The 19,628-nt window shown below is 50.5% G+C and overlaps 1 protein-coding gene across 29 annotated transcripts in view; it reads left to right on the forward strand.

Annotated features, from left to right (window-relative positions):
* Positions 1-19,628, forward strand: part of CACNA1C (calcium voltage-gated channel subunit alpha1 C) — a 650,562-nt gene that overhangs the window by 48,372 nt on the left and 582,562 nt on the right. For all 29 annotated transcript variants that reach the window (XM_073020354.1, XM_073020379.1, XM_073020353.1 and 26 more), the window contains exons 2-3: positions 12,346-12,667; positions 17,114-17,219. In XM_073020354.1, the coding sequence (XP_072876455.1) occupies positions 12,346-12,667; positions 17,114-17,219 (428 nt within the window). The remainder of the gene's footprint in view (positions 1-12,345; positions 12,668-17,113; positions 17,220-19,628) is intronic.

Raw genomic sequence — 19,628 nt, forward strand, 5'->3', positions numbered from 1 at the left:
GGAGGGGTCAGGGGCTCAGCCTCCCCATCCCAGGTGGGGCTGTGGGAGCTACAGCTTCATCGTCCTCACAGTGCAGAACAGAAGTGCACGCTGCACCTCCCTGAGGGTCAGGTCTGTGGGTCCGCGAGCTCCGAGCCTCAGGAGCAGGGACAGCTTCTGCTGCGGGGACCACTGTGCCATCCCACTGAGTCCCGTGACCCAGGAGGCTGGGTGTTCAGAGGCACGAGGTGGAGTGCTAGCAGTTCCTACCAGTTCCCGCGGGTGCCCGCCCAGTTCAGGGGGTGACAGTGAATACACAGGGTGAGTGAGCGTTAGCTGAGGGAACCATTCCCTTGGATGGTGGCAGAAGGAGGCTGGGGCCACCGAGAATACTAAAAACTGCCCTCGCGAGGTCGCTGCCTCCTATGTTCTAGTTCTGGTGCCCGGGAAAGCTGTGCTCACCCTCTGCTCTGCCCTCCTACCAGTAAAGTGGGCCAGAGCAACAGAACCCTTGCATCATGGGATCGAAGCCCAAGTAATTACTATTATGGGAAAAAAAGCCTTGGGACAGATACATGTTGAGTCATCCTTTCATTCAGCACGTTGGTACTGTGCACGTACCACACTCGGGGTGCCCTGGGCTCTGCAAATACAGTGGTACAAAACAGACAAAGGCTCAGGCTTCCTGGGACTTCCCTCCTGTTGGGAACAAGAAACACATATTCATTTAACCAATGATAATAGATACATTGAACATATGGCAAACATACTGATGTAAAATAATGGAAGAGCATCTTCCCCATATACTTCTGCACAGAAACCTTTGAAGGCCAAATGAAAGTTCTGTAAAGGAACTTCCATGCGGCCAATGTGTTTTGACTGCCTCCTGGCAACACCGGACTAGGATTTGAGGCCACAACGCTGTTTCCTGTTCTCAAGGAGCTTATGAGTTGCTGGGAAAATAAGAGAAGGACCCAAGTATTAGAGTTGAACTCATCTCAGGCGTTCAGCAGCCGAAGGAAAGGCTGAGCCAGTGGCTGGGTTCCCTCAGTGTGGTGCCTGGCTGCTGGGGCGTTCTTCCCCACTGTCTGCACCCCGTCCCTGCTTCCTAGACATCAGCAACCTGAAGGATTTCTCCTTTTTGTGGAGGGCTCTCTGTCTTCAGGCAGGCAGATTATATTTTCTTTTTATTTTTTATTATACTTAAGTTCTGGGGTGCATGTGCAAAATGTGCATGTTTGTAACATAGGTATAGACATGCCATGGTGGTTTGCAGCACCCATCAACCCGTCATCTAATTTAGGTATTTCTCCTAATGCTATCCCTCCCCTAGCCCCCACTCCCCAACAGGCCCCGGTGTGTGATGTTCCCCTCCTTGTGTCCATGTGTTCTCATTGTTCAGCTCTCACTTACGAGTGAGAACATGCGGTGTTTGGTTTTCTGTTCTTGCGATAGTTTGCTGAGAATGATGGTTTCCAGCTGCATCCATGTCCCTACAAAGGACATGAGCTCTTCTTTTTTTATGGCTGCATAGTATTCCATGGTGTATATGTGCCACATTTTCTTTATCCAGTCTGTCTTTATGGGCATTTGGGTTGGTTCCAAGTCTTTGCTATTGTGAATGGTGCCCCAGTAAACATACGTGTGCATGTGTCTTTATAGTAGAATGATTTATAATCCTTTGCCTATATACCTAGTAATGGGATTGCTGGGTCAAATGGTATTTCTAGTTCTAGTTCCTTGAGGAATCGCCACACCGTCTTCCACAATGGTTGAACTAATTTACACTCTCACCAACACTGTGAAAGTGTTCCTATTTCTCTACATCCTCTCCAGCATCTGTTGTTTCCTGAGCTTTCAATGATCACCATTCTAACTGGCATGAGATGGTATCTCATTGTGGTTTTGATGTGCATTTCTCTAATGACCAGTGACGATGAGCTTTTTTTTTTTTTTTTAATAGTTGGTGCATAAATGTCTTCTTTTGAGAAATGTCTGTTCATATCCTTTGCCCACTTTTTGATGGAGTTATTTGTTTTTTTCTTGTAAATCTGTTTAAGTTCTTTGTAGATTCTGGATATTAGCCGTTTGTCAGATGGGTAGATTGCAAAAATTTTCTTCCATTCTTTAGGTTGCCTGTTCACTCTGATGATAATTTCTTTTGCTATGCAGAAGCTCTTTAGTTTAATCAGATCCCATTTGTCTATTTTGGCTTTTGTTGCCATTGCTTTTGGTGTTTTAGTCATGAAGTCTTTGCTCATGCTAATATCCTGAACAGTATTGCCTAGATTTTCTTCTAGGGTTTTTTATGGTTTTAGGTCTTACATTTAAGTCTTTAATTCATCTTGAGTTAATTTTTGTATAAAGTGTAAGAAAGGGATCCAGTTTCAGCTTTCCACATATGGCTAGCCAGTTTTCCCAACACCATTTATTAAATAGGGAATCCTTTCCCCATTGCTTGTTTTTGTCAGGTTTGTCAAAGATCAGAGGGTTGTGGATGTGTAGCATTGTTTCTGAGGCCTCTGTTCTGTTCCATTGGTCTATATATGTGTTTTGGTACCAGTATCATGCTGTTTTGGTTACTGTAGCCTTGTAGTATAGTTTGAAGTCAGGTAGCATGATGGCTCCAGGCTTCTTCTTTCTACTTAGGATTGTCTTGGCTATACAGGCTCTTTTTTGGTTCCATATGAAATTTAAAGTAGTTTTTTCCAATTCTGTGAGGAAAGTCAATGGTAGCTTGATCGGGATAGCATTATATCTATAAATTACTGTGGGCAGTATGGCGATTTTGATGATATTGATTCTTCCTATCCATGAGCATGGAATGTTTTTCCATTTGTTTGTGTCCTCTCTTGTGCAGTGATTTGTAGGTCTCCTTGAAAAGGTCCTTCACATCCTTTGTAAGTTGTACTCCTAGGTATTTTATTCTGTTTGCAACTGTGAATGGGAGTTCACTCATGATTTGGCTCCCTGTTTGTCTATTATTGGTGTATAGGAATGGTGGTGATTTCTGCACACTGATATTGTATCCTGAGACTTTGCTGAAGTTGCTTATCAGCTTAAGGAGATTTTGGGCTGAGACAATGGGGTTTTCTAAATATACAATCATGTCATCTGCAAACAGAGACAATTTGATTTCCTCTGTTTCTATGCGAATACCCTTTATTTCCTTCTCTTGCCTGATTGCCCTGGCCAGAACTTCCAATACTGTGTTGCATAGGAGTGGTGAGAGAGGGCATCCTTGTCTTGTGCCGGTTTTCAAAAGGAATGCTTCCAGCGTTTGCCCATTCAGTAATCTCTCCTACCACACTAAAAGAGTTGAAATGCTGATTTTCAATAAATGTGAATTAACCCTCAACTAGGGCCTGTAATTTAGGTTTGCTATCACCAGGTGGTGATAGCTGCTTTAGTTCAAGTAGAAAGAGGTTGTGACTTCCCTCCTCTCCATGCTTGGAAATAAGTGGAAGAGGCATTTGGTTATTATGGCAAAAATTGTGGCAATTTGTCATCTTTAGTTGAAGGCCATGGCTTATCTGTGTGTCTGTCTCTCAGTTTGTTTTCTTCCTTCTGGTCTCTGATGTCAATATGAGAGCCCTTGAGTGCCAAGGGTGTTATATCAGGGTCCTCTCGCCAAAGCCGTGTTGGCCTTGAGATCATCGCAGGTGATTTGCTTCTGGGGGTTCCTCACGAGGCTTCGTTTTGCTTTCTTTATCTTCTTTCTGCCAGCTGCCCTGTAAAGAACAGAGAGCAGGTGTGGTTTGCTGGACCGCTAGCAGGTGTGAATGCTGTGGCTTTTCCGCTTTTCCCATTGGCTTGGGCCTCTGAAGTGCTCCAGGCTCTTTGCCTTCTCCTGCCTTCAAGCAGTCATCGGAGGCAGGTGGGTTGTAGGATAGAAAAGAGACAATTGTATTTGAGGGAGTACTGGTCAGTTGGGCTGGGGAGAGAGCCGCAGATGTCCTGGCGCCCTCACAGTCTCCTAGTTTTGGAGTACAGTTGACTGCTGTGGTCATGGGGCCTGTTCTGGGCAGCCCGCCTCTCATGAACTGTGTCTGTAGCAGGGCGGGGGAAAGGAAGGCGGGCAGAGTGACAGAATGCTGCTGGAGACGGTGTGAAAATAGTTCAGGTAGGAGGAAGCGCAGTCAGATGCGTCTCGGCGGCGGTTGCATCGGGAAACCACTGGGCGCCCACCCTGGAGCGGGTTTCCACCTCAGCTGGGCGTCCTGAAGCCACTGGGCACCCACCCCGGAGAGGGTTTCCACCTCAGCTGGGCGTCCTGAAGCCACTGGGCACCCACCCTGGAGCAGGTTTTCACCTCAGCTGGGCGTCCTGAAGCCACTGGGCACCCACCCTGGAGCGGGTTTTCACCTCAGCTGGGCGTCCTGAAGCCACTGGGCGCCCACCCCGGAGAGGGTTTCCACCTCAGCTGGGCGTCCTGAAGCCACTGAGCACCCACGCCGGAGAGGGTTTTCACCTCAACTGGGCGTCCTGAAGCCACCGGGTGCTCACCCCGGAGCGGGTTTTCACCTCAGCTGGGCGTCCTGAAGCCACTGGGCACCCACCCTGGAGCAGGTTTTCACCTCAGCTGGGCGTCCTGAAGCCACTGGGCACCCACCCTGGAGTGGGTTTTCACCTCAGCTGGGCGTCCTGAAGCCACTGGGTGCCCACTCCGGAGCGGGTTTTCACCTCAGCTGGGCGTCCTGAAGCCACCGGGTGCTCACCCCGGAGCGAGTTTTCATCTCAGCTGGGGTGTCCTGAGGATTTCTCTTGCTTAGGCTGGAGGGGAATGCCAGCTTCCCCATTTGCCCATTGAAAAGAAAGTCATCTCTCATTTATGTCATGAGAGTATTAGATACTGAAAAAGGACTTGTGGTTTCTACATTGTTTGTTGGATCTTAGAATCTCTTATGCTTTGAAAATATGTCTTTTTGCATAGGGTGGTTAATTCCTGATCAGAAAATCCACCCACCCATCAACATCTGAATTCATTCTCGATTGCCTTTTTAAAAAGTTTTCCCACAATTTTGAATTCAGTGCTCGTCATCTTCCTTACTTCTCACACTTCTTCGTCACCAGGCTCTTCCCACAAGGACTTCCTCTTGATACAGCACAACCTGTGTTGCCCAGTGTGGGAGCCTCTAGCCACATGTGACTATCTAAATGTACAGTAATTGAAAATTAAGTAAAATTCAAAATGCATTTTGCCAGATGTGCTAGCGGCAGTTCAGGTGCTCAGGAGCTGCGTATGGCCGGTGGCTAGGGCTCTGTAATCCAGCCTAGGATTATAGAGTGTTTCCATCACTGTAAACATTGTATTGGACAGCGTTGCTATAGACGGGTCTATATATCTCAGTCAGGGTTCAGGTCTGTCACAGAAACTTCTGCAGCCATTTTTGGAGGAAAGACACTGAGTACAGGAATTTAGGGGTTTATACAATAATTGGAAGTGCTTCAAGAGCAGGTTTTAGGCTGGGTCTGTAGGAACGATTCCCAAAACAACGCCGCACAACAGGCCCGCCGAGGAAACTGCAGCTCAGGTACAATTATGAGGCTGGGGGACCTGGAAGCCACTGTGCCAAGGGCTGGCTCTGGGATCACACCACCTTATGAATGATCCAGGAATCAGGAAGCCACTGGCGTGGCCCTGCCAGCTTGTTCCCTGCAAGATAGACGCCTCCCGCACCTGACTTAGTTTTGATTCAGTTCTTGACGTTGTGTCGGGATTTCTCGCTCCAAGGGAGGTTGGGAGCTGTTGTGTTTAGCCCTCTAGCCCCTGCGGTCCAGCGGGCACAGTAGGAGGAGGGTGGAAGAGCTGCTGAGACCGCCAAGTTTACCAGCTTCTCAGCCACCACATGGTGCCCAGCACACGCCATCTTTCCAGAGAGGAGTGCCATTGGGCTTGAGGTGACAGTTATAAAGCTGGGCCTCGGCTTATCGTCTGAGACCAAGAGACGGTGTCCTCTCTGTTCACGTCCTCCAGCTATCTTTGTACTGCAATAGATAGGGAAGACTAATGGCCCAGCTTTCTAGTCATCGGGCCTTTAGTGGGCAGAGAAAGTCCGGTTTCCGTTCCGGGTTGTCTGCTGTGCTCTTAAAGGGAATGTAGGCCCCTTGTCACTACAGCAAGATGACAGACGGCGAGAGCCAAGTGGGCTTCTAGGTGGCATGTTGGCCTGAGAGAAGGCATTTCCTTTGCCGTGCAGAGATTGCTCAGTGGTCAGGACTTCACGAGAAATTCATTGGCAGTTCTTCCCTTTCTGGGTGTGAGCGGCGGCTGCTCGCCCTCTGAATCAGTCTGGGTGTCTGTGTCTGCGGAGGTGGAGGAGTGACCTGCCTTTGTGCTCACAGAAGGCGCCAAGGCCAAGCAGGGGGACTGCTGCTGAAGCAGGCTGGTCGCCCCAGACCTTTTCCTATACACGGCTGATTGGGGGGGTCCCTTTCCAATGCCAGGGCTGTTGGAAATGTTTGTTTAAGGGTGGCATGGAGGCAGGGAAGTGGGGAGAACACTGGCAGCTGTTTGAGTTCTGCTTCTTTGGAGTAGGGGCTTGAAGAAGGGATCACCTGAGCCTAGACCTGAAATGTGAGAAGGGATTGCCTAGCAAAGGGCAGAGGGAAGAACATGAAGGACATCCTAAGTACGTGCAAAGGCACTGCGACAGGCAAGAACTGAGCATGTCTGAGGCATGAAATGAGCCACTGTGTCAGGAGCACGTTGGACCAGGCCCAGAGGGGAGTGAGGTGAACTCAGAGAAGTGGGCCAGGGCCAGTCTGTGCAGGTGTTGTAAACTGTTACAAGGAGTTTGGATTCTGAAGGGATCTAACTAGGGGAATGACAGGGCCCAGTTTACAAGTTCTGTTTCTAAAAAGTGACTTTGGCTGCTGCATGGAGATTGGCTTGGAGATGGCCAAGTGTGGACTGAGGGAAATGGCAGGGGCTACTGCAGCACTTCTGGGCAAGAAATAGGTAGTGGCCTGGACTAGGATGGACATCTTCCTCACCGCCCCTTTCCTCAGAACTTCTGCCCCATGGTTACATCCAAGAAGTCAGTAGAAGAGCACGTGGCTTGAGAATAAGCGCCTTCTTTAGAGATGGAGGGACTGACTCCAGCAGTGTTCTTTCTACAGCGTCCCTGTAGTCCACCTTTATCTGTATCATGACAACAGTATGATTATAGTCGTTAGCAAACTGTGTTGAGCGTTTTCTGGGATACGGCCCTGAATCAGGTGCAGAAACAGAGATGGATTAAAGAAGAAAAAAACCAATTGTTTCATCACTGAACACTGTCCAAGTCCCCAGCACCAAGCCCCTCACCCACAGGGGACACCCAGGAAGCACATGCCACTGACTCCTAACTTGGACTCCTCACTTGGACCCTTGCAGAGTGGAATGACACGAGGCTGGCCACACTGTGCCGGGGTCCTGCCTTCCTCCTGGTCCCCAGCAGCAGCACCTGGGTGCAGGAGGAGGGTGCAGAGGCTGTCTTCAGGGGAGCTGGGCCATTTGACAGGTGGGAGGCATTTTCTTATGTCTGGGGATTAGGTCACTGCTGGGGGGCACCTACCTATTGGTGTGTGGCCTGATCTTCCAGACAGCTGCTCGGGGCCTTGTTCAGGGGTGGGAGCATCGGTGGAAATAGCCCAGTCGGGCACAGCCAGAGCAGACTTAAATGGTGGCATCCTTTCAGCTGGCAGCCAGGAGCCTGAGCTTTGAATCAGCCTTCTAATTTGAAAATTGATCTCTTTGCATTGGGTGGTGATTTCGTGCTAACAAAAGCCATCAGGGACACAATGCTGCCCGCCCTACCTTCATGGCAGCACTCTGGATTCAAAACATCGAGCCAGAGATGGGGATTTCCACTCCTGGCAGCCTTGGGTGGTTGTGCCACCCTGTTGTGGGTGACCCGGAGATACTCAGAGCATTTCAAGTGCTCAGGAGCCACACATGACTGCTGGCTAGGGTATCGGACAGCCTAGGATGATAGCACGTTTCCATGACTGTAAACATTGTATTAGACGGTGTTGCTGTAGAATGGTCCGTATGTCTCAGGTCAGGGTGGGGATCTACCACAGTGCATGGGGAAAATTACTTGGAGAAGGGAGGCCCAGGCCCAGAGGTGGCCAGTCCCGAGAGGCCATACCTGTGTCACTTGTGTGTGGTTCTGCGTTCCTACGCAGGGCCCTCGTCATGTCATAGGACCGCAGCGATGCTCAGAGCTGCCAGGACCAAAATAGTGTAGGTTGTTTTCTGGGCTTCTGGCTAGGGAGAGGTTGACATTCCATTTTTCCCCATGGGCTGGTTCCTATGTGCTTTCTCCAGATGGTGTGCTCCAGAGAGGTCTTGCGCTCTGGGAATGGTTTACAATATAAATAAGGTCCCCCCTGGAGTTTTGGGAGGGCTCAGAAGGCAGCTCACCAGGATGTGGTTTTCAGAGCTGCCCCGGGGCTCCGCACAGCCAGTTGCCATCTTGGAAGCTTCTACCTCGTGCTCCGGGTGCAGGGAGGTGCCCCTCACGCAGCTTTTCTGGGTGGTGCATGTGTTCTCAGGCTGGGGCTTCCTGCCCTCTTTCCAAGTGTTGTCCCCAAACTCCTGGGACTCTTGGGACTGGTAGCCTGTATGAGAGGGGGAGATTAAGGGCAATGCGTGGGGGTGAGTACAAAGATTAAGGTCTGGGTACAGCCATCTCAGGGGAGGCGTGAGCTGAGGAGGGCTTACAATGAGTGACTTGGGGTCTGGGAATGCCAATAGTTGGGGACAGGGCAGCTTTTATGTATCTGAGGGAAAAGGAGAAGTTAGTCTAGGAACTAAAATAGTCTATTAAATTTTGTCAGTGCCAAACAGAGCGTCTAGGAAGAAAAAAATTATATACCACAGATTGAATGGAGCAAAATTAGAGTTCCAGCCTTCCCTGGCAAGCCAAAGAGGCAGGAGCTCCGTGGCTCCAGTGCAGCAGATGGAAACAGAGGCGCTTTCCACTTTTGCCTAAGAGGCGCCCCAAGGTTACTGCGGGGGCAGGTGGCGTAGTGGATGCTGTCACGTGGTGATCATAGTAAACAGAAAGAATGTTCTTGGGGTCAGAAATCCAGCCCCTTGTATCTCGAGGCCTGGAGAAGCACAGGAGGAAGTGTGTGCCTTGTCTGCCACCGTGTACACGAGCACGTGTGTGCGTGCATGTGGAGTGTGTGAGAGAGGGCTGAGGAGAAAGGAGTAGAGTCTAGCAGCTCACTGTGAGCCCTGTGCCTGCTGCAGCAACCCTCCGTCACCCATTCTGTGACCTTTAGTGAGTCAGACGCTCCTTTGTCTTATGTGTTAAATGGAGACACATATGCTTGCTGGGTGTTCAAGCAGTTCTCGCGCTTTGGGTGCCTTTATTAATTCAAATGCACTCTTTATATCTTTTCCTGCTGGATCTTGTGAGAAAGGTTAAAGTCCCAGCCTTACTGGGGCCTTCCTCACTTTAGGCTTGGGATCTACACAGCGAGTTCAGGGAGGACAGGGACGAGTTACGGGAGCGATGAGACGTCTCATGGTGGGGAGTGTCACGTCCTCCTTGAGCCTGATGTTCTGGTTAATGCAGTTTATCCCTGGGACAGAGAACAGGAGGAAGGTGAAGGGAATATATATGGTAAGGTGAGAGTTGGTGTCACATTGAGAATGTGGCTATGAATTGGGTATGGCAGAGAGGCAATTTCCCAGGCCTTGAGGAGTGGAGGCGGGGCTGTAATGCTACAGGGGCCAGATGGAGGTAGAGCAGGTGGCAACTGCTGTGGGACAGGAGGCAGCTGACCAGCTGGTCTCCAAGAGGACCTGAGGGGTCTTCTTGCGATCATGCAGGGGTGGTAGCTATGTGGCATGAGTGATGCCATTCCCTGCCCTTTGTGCCCGTGGCAGACACCACTAATCTTTCATCCTCAGAGTCCTTTAAGTAGATAGCATTTTGGACAGTGATGTCAATCAATTGGCATAAAAGTTGAAACTTATTGTCTGTCACTGGTGTGATGGAAAGGATATAGACTGGAGTCCAACAGAAATGACAGCCCCACGGGGTCCAAGCTTTGGGCACTGACCAAGCATATTAGGTCGTTTTTTGGTTGCAAGGGACAGAGAGCCGTTTCACATTAGCTTTGGCTTATTTAAGTCACTTAAACATCACGGTGGGTGGGGGAAAATTACTTGGAGAAGGGGAGGCTCAGCCAGCCTTGCAGTACAGCCCTAATGGAGGTCAGCCCCAAGAGGCCACACCTGTCTCACCTGCGTGTGGCTCAGGGAAGGTCTAACTTCAGGTGTGGCTGGATGAGGAATCTGGTGAGGTTGCTGGGGCTCTGCCTCTGGGGCAGACTCTCTCTAGGTGAAAATGTTCACATGGCTAAGCCGGGTCGTGTGCTCTTCACAGGTTCCTGTGGGGACGGGGTGGAGGGGGCGGTGATAGGTTCTAGAAAGCAGGTCGCATGGGGAGCAAAGTTACCTTGGAGGTCAAACATAGAAGGATCAGTCTAAGATAAGAGCTGGGGAGGCGGCTGGGAGAGGCACCAAGTGTTCAGCTGTGTCTTAGTTACAGGTGAGGAGAGGGAGGGGCTCAATCAGGTTGAGCCAGCAACCTTCGGACCCAGCGGCTTCCCCGGAAGACCTTGTGCACATGGAACACAAAAGGTCACTGTGGGCGGCCTCGGAGGTGAAGTATGTGCAACTGGTCTGGCTCCTTCCGCCCCAGTCTCCCGGGCAGCTGAAGTGGCCTCAGATGCCAACCTCACCGCCCACAGTAGCACCCTCTTCTCTGCGGCTTTTCTTGATCCCGCGGCACTTGGCCAGTTGACTAGCGGTACCACGTCTCAAGGTCACACCTGTGTTCTGGGAGATTCAGGTTTGGGCCAGGCTGAGCTGATCGCTTGGCAAACCTTACAGATTCTAGAGCGAGGTATCCAGCCTAACAGGCCAAAGTGTGTTTGCCAAGCATATGTGCTGTCTTAGGGACAGTCTCAGAGGCTTCGTTGCCTAGACACCGGAGCAGGGCAGCTGTCCCTGTGCAGGTTGGAGCCCTGGGTTGCACTGGTTCCAATCAGGTTTCCTTCTTGACATTGTCCCTCTCCCCTACCCCATCAACCCCTGCCACTCACAGCTCCCTTTCCCAGATAGCAAATGCTGTCTAATGAATCACCCCAAAACAAAGTGGCTTACAAGCAGACACCCTGTTATTGCTCAGTCTTTGTGGGTCAGGAATTCAGGAAGCTCTTGTGTGGGTCAGTAATTCAAAAAGTTACTGATTTGGGGCAGTCCTGACTTGGGATCTCTCCTGGGGTGGCAGTCAGATGGTGACTAGGATGGCTGGGGGCTGGCCAGGACTCTCTCTTGCCACATGGCCTCTCTGTTGAGGCTAGTCTGGGCTTCCTCACGGCATGGCAGCTCAGGGCTGAATGGCTGCCTTGTGTGGGGGCTGGCTTCCTCCAGGGCGACCATCCGGAGATAGTCAGGGGGGTGCAATGTGGCATTTTTTTTTAACCTATCCTTGGAAGTCACATGGTGTCACTTTTGCTGTACTTCATTGGTAAAACAGTCACCAAAGGCTGACCTTATTTCAAGAGGAGGGCCTAGATCTTTCTCAGTGAAAGGGATGTCAGATGTGAAGGGATTCGTTGACATGATTTAAAACCATCACAGCTCCCCTAGCTCCTTCTGGTCAACCAACACTTAAAACCCAGATGGCTTTGAGGTAGCTGGATGTGACCTTACTCTAGTGCAACCTTCTCACTTTATTATATTTGTTTTTGTTTATTGGAACCCAGGTGCGGAGAGTTGAGTGAATCATACTCTAGTTCATTGTACCTTTTCATCATTGATTCATGCGATGACCTCTCACATGCACTCACTCATTCATTTATGCTTCCTCCTTGCCCCCATATCTTACTCTCATTTTCCTCCTCACCGTCCTTAAACAGTCATTCTATTCGATTTCATGAATATCCTTTCATTTGCATGTGTTCTTAAAATACATATTTTAATTTGCAGGTAATGTGTTGTGTTTCATCTGTTTCTGCTGAGGTCCACACGTGCGGTCATGCACGGATCTCATCTGTTTCTGCTGAGGTCCACACATGCTGTCATGCACGGATCTCATCTGTTGCCCACCTAAGGTGAGGCAAGGAGACTAAAGTGGAGTGGCGCGCCCAAGGTCACCCAGCTGAACCAGGACCGGAAGAATCCTGGCCCTCTTCCCTCAGCATCTCACACTCATGTTTCCACGTACCACCTCCTAAGCACTTGCAATCGCTTGAAATAAGGTTTTGAAAAGATTGTGAATCTGGGGTCCAGAGAGTGTCGGAAGTGCCCCCGTTTTCTATCTGGTCACTGTTGTGTTCTTTTCTCTTTTGCCACAGGTTCTAACTATGGGAGCCCACGCCCCGCCCATGCCAACATGAATGCCAATGCGGCCGCGGGACTGGCCCCTGAGCACATCCCCACCCCGGGGGCCGCCCTGTCCTGGCAGGCGGCCATCGACGCAGCCCGGCAGGCTAAGCTGATGGGCAGCGCTGGCAACGCGACCATCTCCACAGTCAGCTCCACGCAGCGGAAGCGGCAGCAATATGGGAAACCCAAGAAGCAGGGCAGCACCACGGCCACACGCCCGCCCCGAGCCCTGCTCTGCCTGACCCTGAAGAACCCCATCCGGAGGGCCTGCATCAGCATTGTCGAATGGAAATATCCTTTGTTCACTGGGCTGGGCATGCTCCTGGGACCTGCACCCTGGGGCCAGCCCTCCGAGGCTCCCTGGGTCACGGGCTGTGTCAGCGGTGCTGGGCTACAAACGGGGCCTTGGGCCTACTGCATCTGCATGACTGGGGTGCCGTGAAATGCAGAGTTCTGGGCCCTGCCCTAGACTTGATGAATCAGAATCTCTGGGGTCAAGGCCCAGCAATCTGCTTGTATAATAAGTTGCGTGGGTTTTTTTTTTTTTTTTTTTTCCATATAATAAGCAACATTTGAGAAAATGAGCCTAAGAAGTTATGAAATATCATCTCCTGTAGCTGAGCTTGCCCAGGTGCCGACTCATGCTTTGGGGTAACAGTCGTTAGTTACATGCTGCCTCATTCGCTTCTCTCCTCTCTGTGCCATGGCACTGGATGGTGTCATGGCCTTCCCTCTCTCTAGGGTGAAGGGGCTCAGGAGATGCAAGAGCGTGGTGGTCAGGGCCCCTGGCTCTTGGCTCAAGGGCCCCGAAGCAGTGGTTCTCAGCCTGGACTGCACATTAGAGTCTCCTGGAAAGTTCTAACAAACTACAGAACACTCAGTTCCACCTAGGCATTAAAACAAACAAAAAACAACAACAGAAAACTCTCTGGGTAATTCTCATGTGCAGACGAAGTTGAGAACACTGTCAGGAAGTGTTGTGTTTGTCCATATAGAAACAGGTGAGTGGATCCCTCAGAGACAGGGGCTTTGAAGGGCTGGGCTCGCACTGGGAAGTTACAAGCCCCTTACTTCATCAGGATCCTGGGGCTGTAGCAATTGGAAAGGAACTTTAAGTGCTGAAGTTCCACCCCTACTTCCACCAGTGATGAAACTGAGCCCCCCAGGAGAGGCTCTCCGGGGTCCTGTGGTCAGGAACGGATGAGACTAGAACCCTGGTACTGACTGTGGGAATTTTCTTAGTAAGAATTCATCCCGGCAGGACTGCTATGTTTCTCAAGGGCCAGGATGGGAGCATTAGGCTTCATCAATGAGTTTCTATGGAAAGACTTAAAAGTCTCAGGTACTAGTTGAAAGAAGATAGCCCAGTGATAAAAGAAAGTTTCTGTTGAGACAGAAATGTTAGTTCTATAAATGTTTGAAGCCAGGTGCTGTGGCTCACGCCTGTAATCCCAGCACTTTGAGGGGCCAAGGCAGGCGGATCCCCTGAGGTCAGGAGTTCGAGACCAGCCTGGCCAACATGGTGAAACCTCATCTCTGCTAATAATACAAAAATTAGCCAGGCGTGGGGGCACATGCCAGTAATCCCAGCTACTCGGGAGGCTGAGGCAAGAGAATTGTTTGAACTCGGGATGAAGAGGTTGCAGTGAGCTGAGATCATGCCACTGCACTCCAGCCTGAGCATCAGAGTGCAACTCTGTCTCAAATAAATAAATAAATTAATAATAATAAATAAATGTTTGAGCCCCTCAACTTAAAAGTATTTTAAGAAAATGCATTTTAAAACAAGTGGCTGCAGCTGCCTGGCTGGCCTGCCTGAGTGGCCGGGCCTGGTTTTAGTCCCCAGGGGACTGGGCGGGAGGCTCGGTCTTGGTCAGCCCCATAGGACTGCTTGCATAGCTGCTCATGGTGGAGTCAGGGAGTGGGAAAACTGAGGGCCCTGCAGGTCAGGCACCCCTGACAGAAGGGCAGCAAGGCCCAGAGAAGCCAAAGGACTTGCCCTAAATCACGCAGCTGGCGACTGTCAGAGCTGGGTTTCAAATCCAGGTTCCCCTAACCCCAAAGTCCATGCATGTCCCACACCCTATGCATCCATAGTACTAGGTGGGACTAGGCAGGTACTAGTAGATACTAGGTAGAACCAGTTAGGTACTTGGGAGGATGTTCGGGAGCTGCAGTCCAGGTGCACTGGGACATGCTGGACCTGGACCTGTACCTAAAACCTACTCCCTGGGTGCTGTGGCCACTCCTCTGTGGGAATGTGCCTTCCCACCTGGAGGAGAGGAAGGGGGCCCAGCCTTAGTGCCAGGTGGGTGGCATTGGGAAGAGTGGCTGGACACGGAAGGAGATAGCTTGGAGTACTAGCCAGCCAGTTCTTGAAAAAGTGGCATCTGACACTGTCGTTAGGAAGGAAAAGCAGTTTAAAAAGTCATCTGGGCCTCAAAAGGTGACACAGAGCGCTTCCCAGGGCTTACCTGGGTTCTCTGCTTTTTAGCCGGTGGCTTTGCTTCTCTGCCTGATTGGTTTTTACACATGATCTTCTCTGGCATTAGCCCAGTGCCTTTAGCATAAAGTGAAGGATGGAGAGATGGATAGTCTGAATGAGGGGAGGGGAACTGATAGTGCCAGAAACTCCAAGCTCAGCTGTCCCCCACTGTGGTGGAGGCAGTGAGGCGACATTTTCTGGGCGTGTGTGCATGGGTCTGGCTTGGCTGGGTTGTTGTGTCCTTGTCCCGATGGGGACAGCACAGGCACCAGCTGATGGGAATGAAATTGGCCAGCCAGTGGACTCAGTGTCACTTTCCTAAGCAGGCGAGAAAAGGTTTGGGAGGCAAGAGGCGGCACGGCAGGAGGGCTAAAAGAACTGCCTAGGAAGCCTTCAAGGTAACTTTAGAGTGGATCAGTATAGAGCAGTCCTTAACACTGAGACTGCCTGAGCTTGGATCCCATCCTACTGCTTGCTCTGTGACCTGGCACAAGTTAACATCTGACCCTTCTGTGCCTCAGTTTTCTCACGTAGAAAGTGGGGATCACAAGCATACATTCCACACAGGGCATTTCCATAGGGGCGTAAGAATGTGCCTGGCACTGAGCAAGCTCTTGGCAGAGGTCAGCTTCTGTCCTTACTGTCACCGGCACCAGCATCGGCGTCTGTCTCCCATCATCACCACTTGTGCCTCATCCAGCACAAGGACAGCAGAATGTAAAAGCTTAGTCAGTCGGTCTGGGTTCTGGCCCAGGCTCTGCTATGTGCCAGCCTGGGGTCTTGGACTGGCCGCTTTACTTTTCACACCTGCAAAATTGAGAGATTGACGGGGCCACTGTGTGGCATCTTTTTTGATATCAAGGTGGACACAGAAAATGTTCTACAGGAAAATGGATCTTCAGAAGTACCCACAGGGCTAGGGAGACCAGTGCTAAGATAATTACCCGGGTTCCTCCCAGTTCGCAATTCTGTGACACTGGCCCAGGGTTGCCCGTGAACACGTCAGAAGGCCGTCTGTGGCAGGGGAGTGAACACTGGACTTGGTGATCGGGAAGTCTGAGCTCTAGTCTCAGCTGGTCACTAACCTGCTGTGGGGCCTTGGGAAAGTTTCTCAGGCTCTCTGGGCCTCAGAGGGTTAGACTAGATAATCTCTAAGATCTCTTTCTGCCTCAGTATTCACTAACTTTGTGAGTATGGATTTCCCTGAGAGAATTATGGTGGTCCCCTCACCCCAGACCTCCACCCCTCTCTGTCTTCTCCTCCTGTGAGACTCCATGAACTGGGCTGCAAACTGGGCAATGGGAGCGGGGTAGGTAGGAGTGGAGCTGGAAGAGCATAGACGGGCCCTTCCATGGAGGGTGTGGGGTGGTCCCGTTGGAAGGGGTGTTATCACATTAGCTGATTTTTCTCTTGAGAGTGTGTCCTTCCTGAAAATGTGATGAAGTCGTCAGGGCGTGGGACCCTCTGCCTGCACTGCTTCTGGTGAGGGAACCTCGGACTGTCCCGCTAGAGCCCAGCACACCCCAAGGAAAAGTCAGGAGGCCTTGAAATGAAAGCTTTGCCTGCTGAAGCAGGACCTCTGCAGACCAAAGGGGTTTCTATGCTGTCTGTGAGACTCATCCTTAAAGAGGAGACAGGCTTCCTTCCCTATACCCACTCAGGGCGGACACCCTGCCGTGCTCTTGGGGGTCTTCAAGATCTCTGGATCTTGTCAGAGAATGAGAGAGAAGAAATGGAAACCACTCTTAACTTTAGTTGAAAAGATTAAAAATAAAATCTCCAAATGTCAATGAAACCCAGGGGAGGTCTCTCTGTCTTAGAATCCCGTTCCACCCATGTCCCCCGTTCCAGGTGGGCATGGGCCCACAGGCAGCTCGGCGTAAGCCGTGAAGAAACGGGGTGCTTGGCACAGGCCATGCTCTTTAGAGGCAACCCCAGGCACACATGGGGAAGAATGGAGACCAGTGCAATCCAAATAAATAAAAGGAGGGGAGAAAAGTTTTTAGAACTCTGTGTTTACTCTGGCACGCGACTGGCCTCCACTGCTTTTGACATATTAGGGAAAATGTTGGCGAGGACCCACTAGCCGTACTTAAAAAGGCATATGTTTCTTTTCAGAATACAAGGGGCTTGGAATGCATTGTTTAAACAAAATTCTTACGAATCTTTGATTCATTTGAAAAAATATGTAGATGTATGTTTGTTTCACTTGTACTTTCCGTGGCATTAACTTCCTTAACTCCCTTTCTCAGACCATTTGAAATAATTATTTTACTGACTATTTTTGCCAATTGTGTGGCCTTAGCGATCTATATTCCCTTTCCAGAAGATGATTCCAACGCCACTAATTCCAACCTGGTAAGTCCACCGTCCTCAAGTCTCTGCTTTTTCACTCGATGGAGAACTGCGTTCAGATCACATAGATTCATGAAATGTGGGAGAGAAGTGAGACATGTGTTTGGCATGTGCAGAAGGCCTGCAGAGCTCACATCCCGCGTGCTATTTTGCTCTTTATTCAAATCAGCACCTGTCTCATCCCGGCCTGTTTTCCAAAAGAATATTCCAGTTAGGTGGTGGTGAGCTCTGTGTATGTGTGTGTGTGTGTGTGTGCGCGCGCGCATGTTTAGTAGCAAATCCCATGACTGCCACAAAATGTGCTGCAAAAGTTGTGAGTGCAGGTGTTTGGTGCAGCAAGCACCTATTCTTGGGTTGTGTGTTGTATTTACTTTGAATGTCTTTGTTCCATTGGTGGGGTTTGCTCAGGTGATCTGGAGCGTTGCTGTTCGATACATAATTTCTAGGAAGCTTTTAGGAACGTTTGCTTTTGCAGCCAAGATGTATTATTGAGTTAGAAAGGCTTTCTTTTATTAGGAAAGGCGGCTTTCCATTTGGATTGTTGAGGGGCCAGCTCTGGCAATTTGGGGTTAGAATTGGTCCATGGAAAAAGTGGAGAGTGTGTTTACTTTTGGCTGAGCTTGAAGTCATTACAAAGACTTTTGCTCCGTCTGGGCATGTGCGGAAAAGAGCTCTGGAATGCAGTTGGCAAAATTGGGGCACTCCAGGGTGCCTCTACAAAAGGCACACAGGGAACATCCCGTCTCTTTCTCCCCCTCCATTGCAGAGACACCGTCACTCGTCACGTGATTTCCACATGGCGTGTTCGGTCATCAGAGCCACCATCTTTCCCCTGCCGTGAGCACCTTCCTTTAATTCCTGAGACGGGACCATCCAATGAGATGGTTTTCAAAAGAAGCAGGCAGCTTATAGGATTCTCCTTTCCACAGCTGCTGGGCTGATGCCATCACATGGTTGTTCTTGTGTTTTGTAACCTTCGACATTTCCTTGGGCCCTTTCAGCAAAAACAATCTGATGCACATTTTAACTTCTCTGCTGTCACCCCAGTTTTTTTAGGTAGCCGCTGATGCATAGCAGGTAAGGTGTTCGCCGCCTGTGGGCTGTGGTGTCTTGTGGCTTGGCTTGGGGCCCTTTGTTGGGGACAGGCTCCAAAAATGTCAAAGCTGGGCACGGCACTGAGTGATGACATGGCCGGAGTCGGAAGGCAGAGCATCGGCCGCCTTCCATGAGGCCATCTGAAGCGTGACCTTGCCTCTTAAGGGGCAAGAAATCTTTACTGTGTCAAAATAAATACAAGCCAGAGTGTCTCCCTGAAGCAGGAACTCCTTCCCTTGGTTCTGTTTCTTCCCTGTGCAGCCACCTCCTTCCCCTGCCATGGTCCTCCCAACCCTCCCACAGTTTAACATTTAAGCTGCAATTTTTAAAGAGGAGCCTTGGTTCCAAAGAGAATCCGTATCTTGTTCTTAAGCTGATGATGCTTTGGGCTGCCCAAGGCCCAAGCAGTGGTGAAAGTGGGTTAGAGGAGTTTGGTTTTTCTTAGGTCCTAGCGATGGCCACATGTAGCCCCTTCACCCCTCGGTTCCCGGGAGGTTTAAGGGAGCCACTTGGGTTGCTGAGCTAGAGGGAAGCCCTGGGCTGGCTGAGATCCCTCAACCTTGGACCTCCTGGAGGCAGAGGGGCTCGTAGGAGAGGACAAGAGGTCACCCTGGACTTATTCTGGAGCTGGAGTGAGGTTGCTGGGTACGGATGAGGCGGGGCGGGTTTTTATCACACGGCAGAGTGATGGCAGTGTTCTACACGAGATGGTGGGGCTGCTTGCACGACTGTGTAACTTTACCAAACGTCATCGAATTGCGTACTTACAATGGCTGAATTTTATGGTATGGCAATGATACCTCAATAAAGCTGCAGATGACTCCTCATTCTCTGCAGTTCCACAGTCACAGGGTCGCACTCTCCCTGGGGCAGTGAATGCAGCCAGCTGAAGGGGGAGGGAGGGGGGATTGGTGGGGGCAGCATCAGAAAACCCCTAAAACAGACAAATAAACACTACCTCTCATCAGCTATTAAATCAGAACCTGATTCAGCCCCATGGAGAAACCCATCGCGAGTGCTGTGACCTCGCCTCCCGGTCCTTGCTCTCTACAGTATCTTCAAGCTGCAGCATCTCTGCAGATGCCCCGTTTTCAAAACACATTCTCCCCTTGCTTCTTCCAGCCTCTCTTCCTGTGTCTGCACGGACGTGTACTAGGCTTCTGTCCTGAACCCTCTGATTTTCTTCTGCACTCTCCCCTTGGGGAGCTCCTCTGTGTCCACAGATTTTAGTTCTGTTTCCCGGTAAATTGTTGCTAAGACTGACATCTCCAGTGCTAAGCCTCTCCGAAGGCCTGGCCCAGTATTTCCTGCATTGGA

This window comes from Chlorocebus sabaeus, chromosome 11 (genome assembly GCF_047675955.1).
Source record: "Chlorocebus sabaeus isolate Y175 chromosome 11, mChlSab1.0.hap1, whole genome shotgun sequence".
NCBI lineage: Eukaryota > Metazoa > Chordata > Mammalia > Primates > Cercopithecidae > Chlorocebus > Chlorocebus sabaeus.